Genomic DNA, 15088 nt, shown 5'->3' with positions numbered 1-15088 from the left:
AGTTTAACTTCATTTCAGTTACTCAGCAAACTCAAGGTGCCGACTTACATTCTCTTAGCATTCAAAGGAAGTGGGATAAGGGATTCCTCCCTCCTTCAGTGCAAGCCTTAAGTTTATTTACATTGGGCCCAGGTAATGGTGATTGTACTTTGTAGGCTATACACTTAATTCTTTAGAAGACTTTCTTCCCCCTGTGTATACCACGACAAGCCGAAGAAGTTCACTGTAGGTCCCTTTATTGGATGAAGGTATAATACAATAGACAAACATATTACACATGCTATACAAAATATACATTCTGATAAGTGAGAAAATATAAATAGATACAAGGAAAGGACAGGCCCAAGCAAGGAGCCATTGGTTTGCACTGCCCTATAAATGTCCAGCTATGATTACTTTGGCAAAAATGTACTGGTGGAATAACTTTCTTCCCTGCAATTTAAACACAGATCCCTTCAAAAACGGATAGGTAAGTGAAGCATGTTTTAAAATTAAGAGCCATGTCTCAATCCCAAACACAATTCCTTAAAAAGCTTTTCTTTTTAAAACAGGAGATAGTATTCTTAAACTAAGTTAAAGAGACTCACCTAAGAGTGAGATGATTCATAATTCTTAGATTCTTTCCTTTGCAATTCACCCCTTTCTGGAACCCCTTGTATACATGAACATCCTCAATCATTCGCCCAGCCCAAGATCCAATCTTATTGCTGAACCCACTTTCTTCTTTAAAACTGTGTGAATTCCTTCAAATGATGGTTGAGAGTGAAATCAAGTCAACAGTGAGATTGGACTGGCAAATTTCTCTCTGCATTTATGTTCTTCAGTTTCCAGTCATACACCGGTGTTTATACAATGGGTCACTTGTATCTTGGCATAGTTAATTCCAGGAATGCATGCAGACACAAGATGGAGTTCTGGATGATTTGCCAGCTTCTATCCTAAAATTTGTAGAATGGATTTTTGTAGAATGGATTTTTGATTAATTTCATTCTAATTATGTAGAATGGATTTTTCATGGGCAGACTCAAGCTCTTCTAACTTGGGAGTGGGGGGCGGGGACTTGTGCTCATTCTTCTGCAACACTTTTACATCAGGTAGGAAAAGAATGCTTTAACCATCTTGGAGGTGCATGTGTACTGCTGAAAATGCAGAATCAGCAACATGAGATACCACTGCAGTTCTGCCTTACTGAATGATTTTAACCGCATACTTTTCACTTAAGATTACAGAAGCGTGATTTATGCTGCAGTTGTCTTCTCCTCAAAGATAAAAAGCAGATCAGATCCTGCATGAATTTAGAGCCTTAAAAAGACACCTAGTATTTCACCAAAGGCTATTTAAATAGCCCAGACACTTCTCTTATATAACTCTACCAGCCAAGGGACAAGTCCCTGACAACTGAGACTAAAGTCCCTTTGTTATCTGGATGATGGTACAGTTCTACTCCCCCTCCCGAAATACTGTGTATTCAGTATTTTCCATTTTTGCTGCTCTAGCTCAGATATGGGCTGTCACAGACAATAAGGCAGCAAGTAGAGAAAAGGGAGGCCGCAAAGAATGGTAATCTAATGCTGATCATATACATTCAGTACTTTGAAACATACACCTGACCGAGATGGAAGACAATTAACTGCCCCTGGCCCCAGAAAGAACAGGCTAGGCCTCTCGTGGACTACAGACTGACATGGCTTTGGATGTTTCAGGCACTCCTGAAGGCCTTGGCTTTAGCACCCTGTAAGACTCAGGGCACCAATATTAAGCAAGAATAAGGAGCGTGAGAGTTGACACCTTCCACTGCTGCCCCCAAAAGGCAAAGATCCACTATGTAGGGAGTTTGCTCTTGTACAGCTTAGGCACCTGGCTGGTCAGTCACTATAACTGAGACAAGTAGATTCTTAAGTAAGACGAACATGGAGATTCTTAAGTAAGAAGGAAAAAAAAAGGTAGTATACCACTGTTCCCAGCCAAAACCTCCTGCTTTATGTAACAGGACACACACACACAGCCTTAAGAAAGTACCAGAATTCCTACTACAAAAAGGAAGCCTGCAATTACACTAGCTAAGCCTGTTTCATAATGAGCTGTATGCAAATTAATTCAATTAACTGGGATCATAATTACCCTGGCAGGCCTTTCTTGCCCACCAACATCTAATTATAAAATGACACCCAAATAGTTCAGGGAATATCTTTTACTGAACTGTATGGAGAAACTAATGAGCATTTACGCTGCACAGAATTCAGGTTATGAGTAATTTGCACATTTAGGCTACAATCCTATACTAGCTTACTTCTGAGCAGACATATATGTTGTATAGGATTGCACTGGTATTTACAGTTTTGTTTGAAATGGTGACAGCTAATATAATTACCTATGATGCAATATTTACAGCTTACAAGATGTATTCAAGCTGCAATCCAGAACCATGAAATGTCACAGCAGAAAAGATTAGTAATGACTATTACTAATTACTATATTAGTATAGCTTTTCTTCTTTACCCTGAGATAATCTTCCTTATTATGCAGTTTCTCCACAAGATCACTTTAGTCATAATCATCTCCCATGTGTGACATTTCATTCTGGGGTATAACAGCATATTAAGAAGTGAAACAAATTCCTCTGCATTCCTACTTTGCCACCTGGAATGACCAAGAGGTCTTCAATGGCTGGCTGTAGACGTTCTACTCTTTATTTCTTAAGACCAATGCACGCCATGTGCTTACCACTATATTTCTCCCAGTCACGTGTGTTGCGTGGAGACATTTCACTGGAAAGTATTGTTTCTTTGATCTTTGACCTGTGATGGCTCATTCACACACCAGTTCAATCTTTCTAAGCTTGAGCCTCAAGGACTCAGTACTGTCATATTGTTAACCCTTTTCAGCTTCTATGAAGGTTAGAAAATGATGTCTCAAAGAATTCCAACAATAAAGTATAGTCTACACAGGAAAAACACTTGAGGCATGTGTGTCCCATGGACCACATACATCAGACCCTCAGGGCCAGTTTACACTAATCATGTGAGATCTTTCCTTCCTTTAACAACTGCTGCCCATATGCAAGATCAAAATGTAGGAAGAACCATTGCATAGTGAAAACTTCCACTGAAAAGGATATAATGTGATAACTTCAATCCCCTTGTGCAAAAAAATGAGTGTATGAACTATCCTGTAAGCCTTTAATCCTAGGAAACAATCATTTGTAGTCTTTTACAGACTGGTTAGCAGATGTCAGAATGGTATACGACAGTATGTAATTGTTGGCATAATAAAAAATTTACATTTCAGCCTGACATTTATATGTTTAGTAGTGTATACAAAATATTTATATTATGCAAATGTATTTACAACTGAAGACTTTTAGCCAGAGAAAGGGTAAATAAAGATTGTGACTGAACATACTGATGTGAATTCCTGGTAGCCGTAAGAATTGTCATGCTTACAATCACCAAAGGATCTTGCAAAGGGGCTCTTTTAAGGTTGGTTTCTTCAGCAGGAAAGATAGTGTTTGTGAAGCGTTCATGGGTCTGTGTCCAAGGCATCAGAAACACCTTCAAGCATCGTTCACATATGTTATTTTCTCTCCACCATTCAGTTCATCAGGACTGCTGAGCCTTAGCATGTGTCACTTAGTGGAACTCACAGAAGAAATGATCTCTGCCATTACTTGCCCACTCTTTGCCTGCACCAGGTAGTCACTGATCTGGTCCACTAAGCCTCTATGTTGCAAGCATGGAACATCTTTGGCCATGTGGCAAAACCTGAGGTAGCAAAGATATTGTCAACTGCTCCAAGCTTGCTGCTGTTTCCTACTTCCATGATTTTTATGTAGCTTCATGATGTTCCTGTGTGTTCCGAGTCCTGTTAAAATCAAAGTTGTGTTCATGTAACCGGTGGCGAGGCCTGGGGGAAATAACCGGCTCACGCTCACCTTCCGTAATGCCTTCGCTTCGCAGAACTCGAGGCACTTCGTGGGTCTTTGGTTGAGGTGAGAAATGAGGATGCAACACCCCCAGATCTTTATTAATACCCCATAAAGAGAGCTGAAAAGGATCTGTGGAAGGAAAATAAAAAGAAGTCTGAATTGTGACAAAAGCTCTCAACATTAAGATTCTTCACCTCCTCTGTGATTTTGGCAACAAGAGGCACATTCTTAAGCCAAATCCTTTTTTTGTTTTTTCTGGAAGTATTCCTAATATAGCAGATTACTAGTATGACTAGCAAAAATATGCCTAAGAGTCATTCCACAGTCATATACAAGAGGCTCCCTACAGAACTAACATCAAAATATTTTGTTGAATCTTAAAAAAAACCACCCAGGATTTCTATATGATTTGCAGCATTGTGAAGAGCACTCATTTTTTAAAAAAGCATTAGTTGCAATGTTTAGAATACATTTGTAGAACACTCCTGACTTCAAAGTTACAGAGATGGGTGGGTGCAAGTGATAGTCTTCTAAGAATATCAGATAACTTTTCAACAACTAATTTCTCAGACTTCATTCCTTATTGGCAAATGGGATTTGGTTATTTAGATACTGAAATCTAGTTTCAAAGAGACTTGGGATAAAATCAAATTGACTGTCCTTGCTTATCAGGAGGTTAACAGACCTTGTTGTTAGTTGGCCTTGTGCTAAAAAGCCCTTGATCATTGGGCCTTGGAGACTGGACATCAACAATACAGGTAAAATATTGCTTTATATAGAAACATCTGTTTTTCTTTACCATTTACCATGTTAAAAACAGCATTTCTCAAAGGGCATTTTGTAGTGCAGCCATTTATTAGTTAACAACCTTCAGATGTTCTATATTAAAGCATAACTTCTTATTCAGATGTAAATCAAATCATTTTAACATTAAGTAATAAGAGCAGGAAGGTAACACAGTTCTTACCGCTGTTGCATGGCTGAGAACAGGGTTTCCTCTCATGCAGTCGATCTTGGCTGTTAAGGAAGACAGACATGTCTCTGTCACCTGACAGACTATCCAGAGTAGTGGCTTCGTGCTGGGGGCACACTGGATATGGCTCTTTGGACATCTGCACCATTAGGCTGGATAGTGTTTGATCAAGTGGGTCATCTTCAGTGATGTATGCGTAAGGACAATATTCTCTGGTTCTGGAATAGATGTTGGCATTGTCATAGCAATCTGAGCAGATCACCAATGGTGCTGTCCCACCTAGTGGAAGAAGAACAGTGGCAAGTTAGGATGCTGTGACATGACACCCATCACTATTGGCCCCTGCAGAATGCAGGAACACGAGCACAGGCCTGGTGATGAAATAGTAGCTTGCAAAGATGACAGTCCTCCTATGGTTCAGCTGGCTGAAACTGGGAGCTGTGCACTTATGTTTGGAATTCTTCAAGCATAGCGGACTCTTGGCAACAAAGCGCCACTCCCCAGTAACAAAGCATCAAGGAAAAGGTACAGTGCTAGGTGAGTTAAAGACCTGAACAGGGAGAAGAGGCCAAGATAGTAAAAACCCTTCCCACCGACACCATAAAATTTAAAAGCAAAACTAATCTCACTGCTTAGCATTAAAAAAATAATAAATAATTATCAAGCTATAAAGCCAGCAAGTTTTTTGGGGGGTGGGGGGAGGAAGCAGAGGGGAGTCGTGCGTATTACTATTTGCCTGCTGGGCAGAAGTGGTGGGTGTAGTTGGCGCAGTGAGTTCCAGGTTCTTTGGGAAGGAGTTGGTTCCCTTGAGCTAACTTTTAAAAGCTGACAGAAGCGGAGAGATATCTAGGTGACATTTTCAGCAATATTCCTGTCCTCACTTCAAGTTAATTTTGCAGTTTAACTTAGCAGTATTATGTCGCCCTCACATTTACAACATGACTTTCAGTTCAATGGAATCATAGATTCAGGAATAAGACACAGCAATTAAGAAGAAAAAAATATGCTGAAGCATCAGAGGAGAAAGACTGCAAATCCAGTGAGCAATCACGGGAAAAAAATACTGGATGTTTTCAGGTAACATTTCACCTCCTGCATACACGCCAACTTTGCACTGAAAATGTTTGCTGGAGAAAATTCAGGACAGCAGAACTTAACATCAGAAATATGTTGCAGAACAGCTTTTAAAAGTGCAGGGAAAGCTGGCGGAAATTGATAGTATCTTATCTGGGATGACTCATCCCTTAGGGAAAATGGCGTAAATGTATGAAGCAACAAGCACATTGAAAATTACAGACCCAAAGCATGTTTGGGGAGGGACAGAATGTGTTCGTAGGTGCTTATATGTCCATGCTAGGAGCCTCCAAGCATAATTATGTCTGGATATAAGAAGGGCAGGGAAAGAAGGGTTGGGGGTGGCATTGCTCTATGTATCAGAGAGGGCAGAGAGCTAGGAAATTTAACAAGATAGGAAATTTAAGATTAATAAACTCCTCCACAGAATCCCTGTGGGTGGAAATGGACCTAAAAAGGACACTAGTACTGAGGATACACAATTGTCCTCCTGACCAAAACTCTGGCAGTAATCTCAAAATGGACAACAAAACCAGGGAGGCAGCCAAAAAGAGTAAGCATCATAATAAACGAGACCAAATAAACTGAAGTTCAATCCAGAAAAGACAGATGATGATGATGGGAGACCTTACTAAACAAAAAGTAGGTTTTTTGACCATTCTGTTTGAGGTCACACTTCCCCTAAAGAGGCAGATATGCAAAGGCTTTTTTGGGGGTGGGGGTGGGGTGGGGGGGTGGCGGAATCTAGTTCTCTCAATGCTCCTGAAGATCAAGGCAATACCTCTTTTCACCTTTTGATGATTCACCAACTTCTCCCTCTCTTAGGAAATAAAAAGGATCTAGCTACTGTCATACATGTCTAATGTAGATTAGAGTGTTGTACTCTGTTTGGGGCTGATGCTGGTATTAGCCACATGGACCAGGCTACACAAGTGCTTAAAGAGCAGAACTGGCTGCCAATTTGTCCCACTCTACTTAAAAAAAATTTCATCTGCAATACTACCATCACATTCCATTGCCTGGAAAGTAATACTACTACTATTAGAATGAATCACAGCAATAGCACTCAAGTTTCTACTGAAAGGTTTGCCTATGGAAGACTGGGATGACTTCAGTCTCATGTGGATTACCTTTTTCCCCACCCCTGTGGGTCTAGCAGTATTTTTTAAATTGACAACCCACACGTGCAAACTCAGGATGCTCACTTAACACAGATTGCTAATACCTTGAGTATGCACTTTTGCTTAAGACATGCCTTGCTCCATTGGAGCTGTCATCACCAAGTCCAGCATTCTTTACAAGAATCCAGCAGGCACTTGGGAGGGCCATCACAAATTGGCTGTGGACCATGAACTACTTCCCCCACCTCTGATCAACAAACCCAGGGCTTACCATCTGTGCTTTTGTGCACATAACCATTGGAAGGAGGCATAAGTTGCTGATTGCTTCCTGCTTCAGAATTACTGTAGCCTTCCTGTGGCTCTGACAGGGTCCCTTGGGAGGATAAATAACTGGGAATATCAGCAGGCAAATTTACCTCATCTGAAAGAGAATAACAATGGCAACATGAGACTATAATTTTGCTATGGCAACAAAACTATCCAGCAATCAGATGTATGTCAAGATTATGATTCGAGTAGATCTCCAAGGAAAGTAAACTCAGAGAAAGCTTGCTTCATGGGTCTAGAAGAATGTAATTCCTTACGAGTCTTTTCTAATGCTAATTTACTGCAATCCTTTATAACAGCAAAAATAATTCCCCGCTGCAATACAACCCTTTCTCAAAGCATAATAAACAGATATTCTGAAGAATTGCCTATTACAGTGGCAATTCCTTCTCCAAATACTATGTCCTCAGTTAAAAGCTACAAAATTATAACAAGCAGCCTCTAACCGGGTTCACATTATCATTGCAGCCCTTTGTAGCACGTGCCAGCAGCCTTTTCAAATTTCAGTCTTTGGTGGGAGGATGCCATGATTTGTTGTGTTGTCTGAACCTGGGTGGCAGGGGTAGTTTGAGGGTTAAATAACCCAAAGTCTGTTGTAGGCCTATTGTCTTGCCTCTGTTCATTCATTGATTTGTAATACTCTCCCCACTACTCTTTTCGAGCTCTTTGCTCATTTGATTGCTTACAGGGTAAAGCCCTTGGAATTACCTTTGCAAGCCTTCCCCAACCTGGTTCCCTCTGGATGTTTTGGACTACAACTTTCAGCATTCCTGACTATTGGTCATGCAGGCTGGGGATGGTAGGATGAAAAGTCCAAAACATCTGGAGGGAACCAGGTTGGTGAAAGATTATCTACACTAATGTTCATATAGCATTCAGAGACTGTGACACTGTTTCTCCATCAGATGTTAGACAATCTACCAAAGTGAAAACATCATGGCAACACGATCACATACCTGGGCTCCTGTGCAAAGAGGATTTCCTTCTGATCCATGTTGGGCTGAATGACTTCATTTTCCTTATCAAAACAAACACACTCATGATAACTAAGGGACAAAACTATATTTGAAGGTTCCCCACCTGTGTTAGTGATGCTGTAGTCTTCACTCTTCCTTCTCATATGATAGATAACAATAACCCAAACCAGAGAGGTACCCACAACACAGCAGACCACAACAATGATCACAATGCCAACCGTTGTCCAGCCATCTTCTTCAATTCCAATGCCACTTTGGGAAGAGTCACAGTTTGGTGAGGATATGACATATAGGTAGATATGGCCACGCACTGTACCAAGCGTATTGGACATAATGCAAGTGTATTTCCCAGCATCCTCTAATCCAGCATCTACAATGATGAGGAGTTGATTGGCAGCAGCAAAAAAGTGCCGTTCTGTTACTGTCAGAGGCCCATCGTCTTTGGTCCAATTCAGACGAGGGGCAGGGCTGCCACTAGCAATGCACTGCAGCACTGCTGTTTCACCTTGGGCCACAGTCCTGTCTTCCAGGGGCCTGACAAACGACGGCGTTTCTGGAAACAGGAAGAGGTCAGTTCAACGTTACTTAAATACAGAGCTACAATGTCAACTGCACGAAATAGGGCAACTGCTACATATATGCAGGTTGTGATTTTGAGGATGACCTGACAGCAATAGAGTTCGTGGACAAATAAGAGGATATTTTAGGCAGTGTTTCAGGATATTTTATACTCTGCGGAAGAGTTTCCCATAAGTGCTTGGAGATCTTGTATTTAATTTGTTCACAGTTCAGTTTGAGCCAAAGCTAGCAGTATAGGGCCAAGGAAAAAAGTTCTTGATTTACTGAAGAGAATCTAATTTTAAGGAATCAACTGCATTATTTATTTATTCTTATTATTCATAAACCCCCTCTATAAAAAAGACTCTAAAACGTTGATTGCTGTGTCATTTTTCTGGTCAAAGCCATTAAATAAAGGTGCATCTAAATAACTGCCTCATGAGAGATGGCAGCTGTAGCTTTGCTCTTTCAGAACCAGACAAGCAGCACAAGAGAACACAGCAATGATGGCAAATAAAACCAGACATCTTCCCATTTGTCCAAAATAAAGTGGGTCAGCAGCAGGCAACCATACAGAAAGCAGATGTTCAAGAAGTGTTTGCCTTAAAGTATCAAACATTTTGGGGGGGCGGGGCAGGGGAAATACCAGACCAGCTTCTTGCTAAATTATAAATCAAACTCAAAAGGATGGAAAACTTCTCTCCCCCTGCCTTTTTTAAATGCCAATTACATCCACTGGCATGAGCTCAAACTACGTTAGGCAATTATAAGAAAGGTTCAGTAAGTCCTAAATGTAACGGCTTTCTCTAATTTGTTCAGATGCAGAAGCAAGGCGTCCAAGCAGGCTCAAAGTTATTTCCAATTCCAAGTGTGAACATTTAATCAAACAACCCCTATAGCCTCCAGTAGTTTGCTTACCTAACACTGTCAAGGTGGCATTAGCTGATATACCTCCTGCCACATTCTGTGCCATACAGCTATAGATCCCCATATCTTCTATTTTCACATTTGCGATGAAGAAGACATCATCTTCTGGCATTACATGCATCCGCCTTTCACGAGCTGCAGGGAAGTCTGTGCCTCCATCTTTCTGCCAGGAAATCTGAGGTGGTGGGTGGCCTTCTGCAGCACACTCCAGTTTAGCCATGGCTCTAGTTCGGATAGTTAGATCCATAGGAGTTTTCACAAAAGAAGGCAACTCTGAATGAAGAAACATTAGAATTATCAAGCAAGGCTTCCCAATAGTAGACAAAAAATCCGTAACACTCCCTCTCTTAAGAACGGTCATAACTTTTCTCTTTCAGAACACTTTTCAAGCTCTTTATTTGAGGCTACCAGGATTCCAGTACATACAGTAATTAAAATTATCCTAAACACCAAATCCTATCTCAAAAGAAGGAGGCAAGTTCCATCCACTCTTTTTCACAAATTGATGAAGAGCTGTCCTTCTATCCCTCTAACATCCTTTAATGTTGATTAGAATTGAGTGAATTCTCTTCATTCAGGCAAACGTTAAGTTAAAACCATAGACAACCTCATTGGATTGATGTGATTTGCTTAAGGCAAGTATACAAGGGAATAAGGGCCAAGCATTTATCAGACTGTATAGCTGATGAGTGTAGTTGATACGTGGAGGTTGGGTGAGAGGTCCAGATAAGGACTGTGGTGTAGAGAGGAACGCTATAAGCCTTTGCTCCCCATCAAGAGTCCCAATCAGAAGTTTCGCCCCTGTACCTTAATTTTACAATGGGTGGCATAGGCTTCTCTGTACTGGCTATTTAAGAAAAATCTACTATACAAGGGCAAACTATGTGACAAAAGTCATGTTACGTTTGGCTCTAATATGAAGTGGGGTACACCCATAGTAAATAAGATAAGCTTATTTGTGTTACATAGTAAGTGGCGGAAGCTACTTCTCAGATATGGTCTAATTCTGAAGATGTCTGCAAAAGGCAGTCTTGGCTCGATGAACTGGTAAACAAATGGACTGCAGCTGGCACAAATATTTTCCATTTCCAAACTGAAAAATGCACTATGGAAAAATGATGCCTTTTAGCCAGCTCTTTAAGTCTGGTCAGAAGGCATCTCTAAGGACTCTTGCAACTAAAAGGTCAACACAAAAGTTTTCTGTACTAGCTAGCCCAGATTTAGTTTCTTCAACTGCTCTCCAGAATAGCGCATTCAAAAAAAGGGGGAGATTTCCTGTATAACTTTCCATGTAGAAGCTGAGCAAAAACTGCAAAGGTTCTTAAAAACCAAATTCCAAAGCTTTTAAAGGTAATTTCTTACTAAAGAGGGGAAAAAGACAGCACTGTTGCATACCATTGACAGTCAACTTGGCCTTGTTGGAATAATTGGAGCCAAAGTGATTGGAGATGATACACTGGTATTTTCCTTCATCAGTGAAGTTCACATTGAAAACATGCAGGACAGTGGTGTACTCCAGAACTTCGCCATCTTGCTGCTGGTACCTTACAAAATTCTCTATGTCTGCATCGTACAAGATTTCACTGTCCTTTCTCCAGGTGGTGGACATGGGCAAATCACTGCTGCTCACTGCCTTGCAAGTCAGGGTGACATTGGTGCCTCTTAGTGCAATGGTAGTCTCTGGATGTGCTCTGATCTGTGGCTTGGGAAAGTCATCTGTGAAAAAACAAATCAAGATTAGCCGGATTTCCTTTTTTCAGCATGTAGCAGGGGTAACAAATACTGATATACATTGTAACGCGGTTCATCTTGTGCTGTAGGTGACACCTGCTCTCATTGTGAATTCCTCAAAACTGCTAACTTGGCTTTCACACTCGAACTGGCTGTGTCAGTATGAAGCTGCAAATAGGATGTCTGGAGCAAAAACAATAGCAAAAGATACACTGTAAGAACATGCAGGGATTTTGGCAGGAACCTTATATCTCACCACCTTGGAATGTGCTCAAGGATCGTTGGAGCAAAATTGTAAGATATCTAGATATTAACCACACGTAACTTTTCCTCAGTTTTTGGAATCGGAATAGTATCTACTTTCAAGAATAACGCCATGCTGCCCTGGGCAATATTGATTCTCTTGCCTAACAACAATTTAGATGTCAACACATAGTTATTTTATTTTTTATTATTTTGGCAAGTCATATGTAGTGGGTGTAGGCAACTGTTTCAAGGTTGCTGGAAGGAACATGGAGTTAAAGCCCCTTGATGCTGGAATGCTCTGATTCTATTGGACTAAAGGAGATCCACTGGCTTCAAAAATTTCAGAATTATGCTTTATTTCATACAATTGCTAAGAACATCAAGTTGAAACTTTCATGCTAACAGTAAAACATAGGTGTTGCTAGGTGAAACAAGAGAAGAGGCTGCAGTGTTGTTTAAATCTTGAGAGAGGAAGAACTTTGAAGGATCCAGTGTGGAGTAGATTTCCCAAAGGATCCAGGGGGATGGGTTCTCATGATTCCACTGCAGAAAAAGATGTACTGTCCTAGCAAGATGCTGATCTAGAAGTATCACTGAATGAACTAGAAAAAGTGTTCCAGCTAATCTCTGGAATATGAATGTATGATTTTTCTAATATACATGAATGGGTAGCACAGGTGTGGCCAGCATAATCATTAAAATTTAATTAAACCAATATATCCAGTGAGTAAGTCAGTGAAGCGATATCCTCTCTCCCTACTCACACACGAGTATTTTTCAGAGCAGAAACGATAAGGGTGTCCACCATATTTTTAAAATGAATGCTATTAAGAATACTAACCACAGACAAAGTCTTCAGGGTTCACACTGAGGATGCTCTGTCCAGCCAGCAATTCAGGATGTGCACAAACGACACTAACAGCATCCTTTAAGTGGCTGTGGGTAAGCCACGGGTGCAGCCATTTCAACTGGCAGTCACACAGCAAGCTGCTTGTGTTCAACATCCTGAAAATGTAAGACACCAGAAAAGGTTGTTGGGCGAGAAAATGACATCTTATTTGCAGTCACCATGTAGGGTTCCCCCTACATATACTTGCTAAAGTATTTCTAACCCTTCACCAACATCATATGCTTGATCTGCCTGGTAAGCTTTGCGTTATCTGGCCAGGGCTCTAAGTGAACCTTTGTTTGAAGGACTAAATATGTCTTTTTGGAATTGAGGAACGAATTTAAACCTCCTTTCTCCCATGGCAATAGCTTTGTGATGGTGTCATTAGTCGCAACATTCTGAGGAAGCGTCTGTGAAACAGGTTAAATGAAACTGGAGTCATCTGTTTGTTTGCTCTGTCTGTAAAAACAATTTTATTCAGCTATTGCAGCCTGTTCAGTCTGTTAACAACTTGTAAATAGTTTATTTAGTCATTCAAAAAAAACACTTTCCTCTACTGTATATTTGGTATTAGTATATCAGATACATGCATATTTATGCCTGAGTGATTTTGTATAAATAATATATTATATAAAACATCCTTTCACTCTAGTTTTTTCCGACATTTTGTATTTCTAGTAGTTGTGTGCCATGTGCATTATCTCTGTTTGAAAAGTCATAGCAATACATCAGACCATTGGAGAAATATTTTCTTCTCCCTAGAGGACATATCTGGTTTAAACAAATGAAGGAGATGATCAAAAATCCTAAATAGCTAATGTATTGGAGCACATTACTATAAAATGTGAAAAAAATGAAAGGGAGATATTTTTTATCACCAACATTTTACAAGTAAATTTTGTGCACCAGTTGAAACATTTCTCAACACTTCTATGAAAATAAAATATGTAAACTAAATACTTACAGATCTTTAAGAAGAGGCTGGGAAAAAGCACCTTCTTGAATAGACATTATTGCATTGTTGTTCAAATCTCTGCAAAATTAAAGAAGCACACCTGCATAAGCTTACTTTATATTGCACCTTTGAAAACAAAATGTATGTTTGAAGAGAAAACTTGTCGATAGAGAAAATGCTGCAATATATACTTACAGGTATTCAAGTGCCTGAAGACCAGAAAATGCCCTCTTTGTGACTGACTTAATCTGGTTTCCTTGTAGAATCCTAAAACATAGCCCAAAGAAAACCTTACTATTGAAGCAAGTCAATCAAATATTCATTAGTATGACAGAATCAGGGAACCTGGTAAATGAGTGATTCTGTGTCAGGGTTCCCTTGTTGGCTGGGAGCCCTCCTAGGCAATGGGTATGGCTGGCTAAGTAAACATTCTGGATAACTGCCCCCGCCCCCCGGAACACATTGCATTCCAATATGTCTTGGATGTTCTTTCCTATGGTAAAGAATTATCTCATCACATGGTAAAGATTCTGAGGGACTTCTCACCCACCAAATATACTGAGTGGATCAGAAACCTTTAGAGTGATTTGTGTAAAAAAAGAAAAGAAAAACCCAACTATGTACTCTACAAGACTACAAAAACTCTGCTTTTCTGTTAGAAAGCTAGCTGTGCCACTCCTTGCTTCCTGACTTCGTTTCCTCATGGGATGAGAGTGATCATGGGTTTGTACCACATTCACAAGAACCTCCATAAAAATATTAAGGGACCTGTTGCTTGTGGGAAAAATAGTTCAAATTTGTCATGTTCAATCCCAAACATTTCTTGATGAACTCGTGACATGAAGTGTTACCAAAAACATTTTTTAATTAGGACCTTTATATGTACTATGGGCTTCACTTCTATGCTGGCTGACAAATTTGTAAAGCTTACAATTTATTGAGTTTGTCGAGTCCTACAAATGCTTCATTTGAGTCTTCTATGGCCCAGGAGATCTCATTATTTCGCAGGTCTCTAAAAAAACAAACGAACAAAAGGAAACACACCAAAGAACATGCGTGAGAACTTTCTCTTTCCAAACTCTCAACATCAGATGACTCTCCCATCCCCACCTTGTAGGACCTGTCATCTTGATGGTCTTTTTTGAATTGTAAAAACTCATCCTTCTTGCAAAGAGATTGCACTGTGGTTTTACCAGACTGGGAATTAAGCTGCTTTATGTTACAGCTCCCCATGCGAAACCCGCTGTTCCTAAATGGCACTACTCCTCACAAGGATTGTAGCATTTGGGCATGGTTAGTGAATATGATGGCCCAAAAGTAAGGTAGGACACCTTCATGCGAAAAGCTTCTGTTTTTATTTCTAAGGTAGAAATAAAGAAAGCAGA

The 15088-nt window shown here is 40.2% G+C and overlaps 1 protein-coding gene across 1 annotated transcript in view; it reads right to left on the bottom strand.

Annotated features, from left to right (window-relative positions):
* Window positions 1-219: 219 nt before the first annotated feature.
* Window positions 220-15088, bottom strand: part of LRIG2 (leucine rich repeats and immunoglobulin like domains 2) — a 53604-nt gene continuing 38735 nt past the window's right edge. Inside the window, exons 9-18 of the mRNA XM_063143348.1 lie at window positions 14635-14715; window positions 13899-13970; window positions 13713-13781; window positions 12701-12864; window positions 11278-11598; window positions 9874-10155; window positions 8501-8950; window positions 7365-7514; window positions 4893-5177; window positions 220-4054 (exon numbers count right to left, since the gene is read on the bottom strand). Of these exons, the coding sequence (XP_062999418.1) occupies window positions 3825-4054; window positions 4893-5177; window positions 7365-7514; window positions 8501-8950; window positions 9874-10155; window positions 11278-11598; window positions 12701-12864; window positions 13713-13781; window positions 13899-13970; window positions 14635-14715 (2104 nt within the window). The 3' untranslated portion in view covers window positions 220-3824. The remainder of the gene's footprint in view (window positions 4055-4892; window positions 5178-7364; window positions 7515-8500; window positions 8951-9873; window positions 10156-11277; window positions 11599-12700; window positions 12865-13712; window positions 13782-13898; window positions 13971-14634; window positions 14716-15088) is intronic.

The sequence above is a fragment of the Elgaria multicarinata genome, chromosome 1 (assembly GCF_023053635.1).
Source record: "Elgaria multicarinata webbii isolate HBS135686 ecotype San Diego chromosome 1, rElgMul1.1.pri, whole genome shotgun sequence".
NCBI classification, from domain to species: Eukaryota; Metazoa; Chordata; class Lepidosauria; order Squamata; family Anguidae; genus Elgaria; species Elgaria multicarinata.
This window is presented reverse-complemented; position numbering and strand designations above follow the sequence as displayed.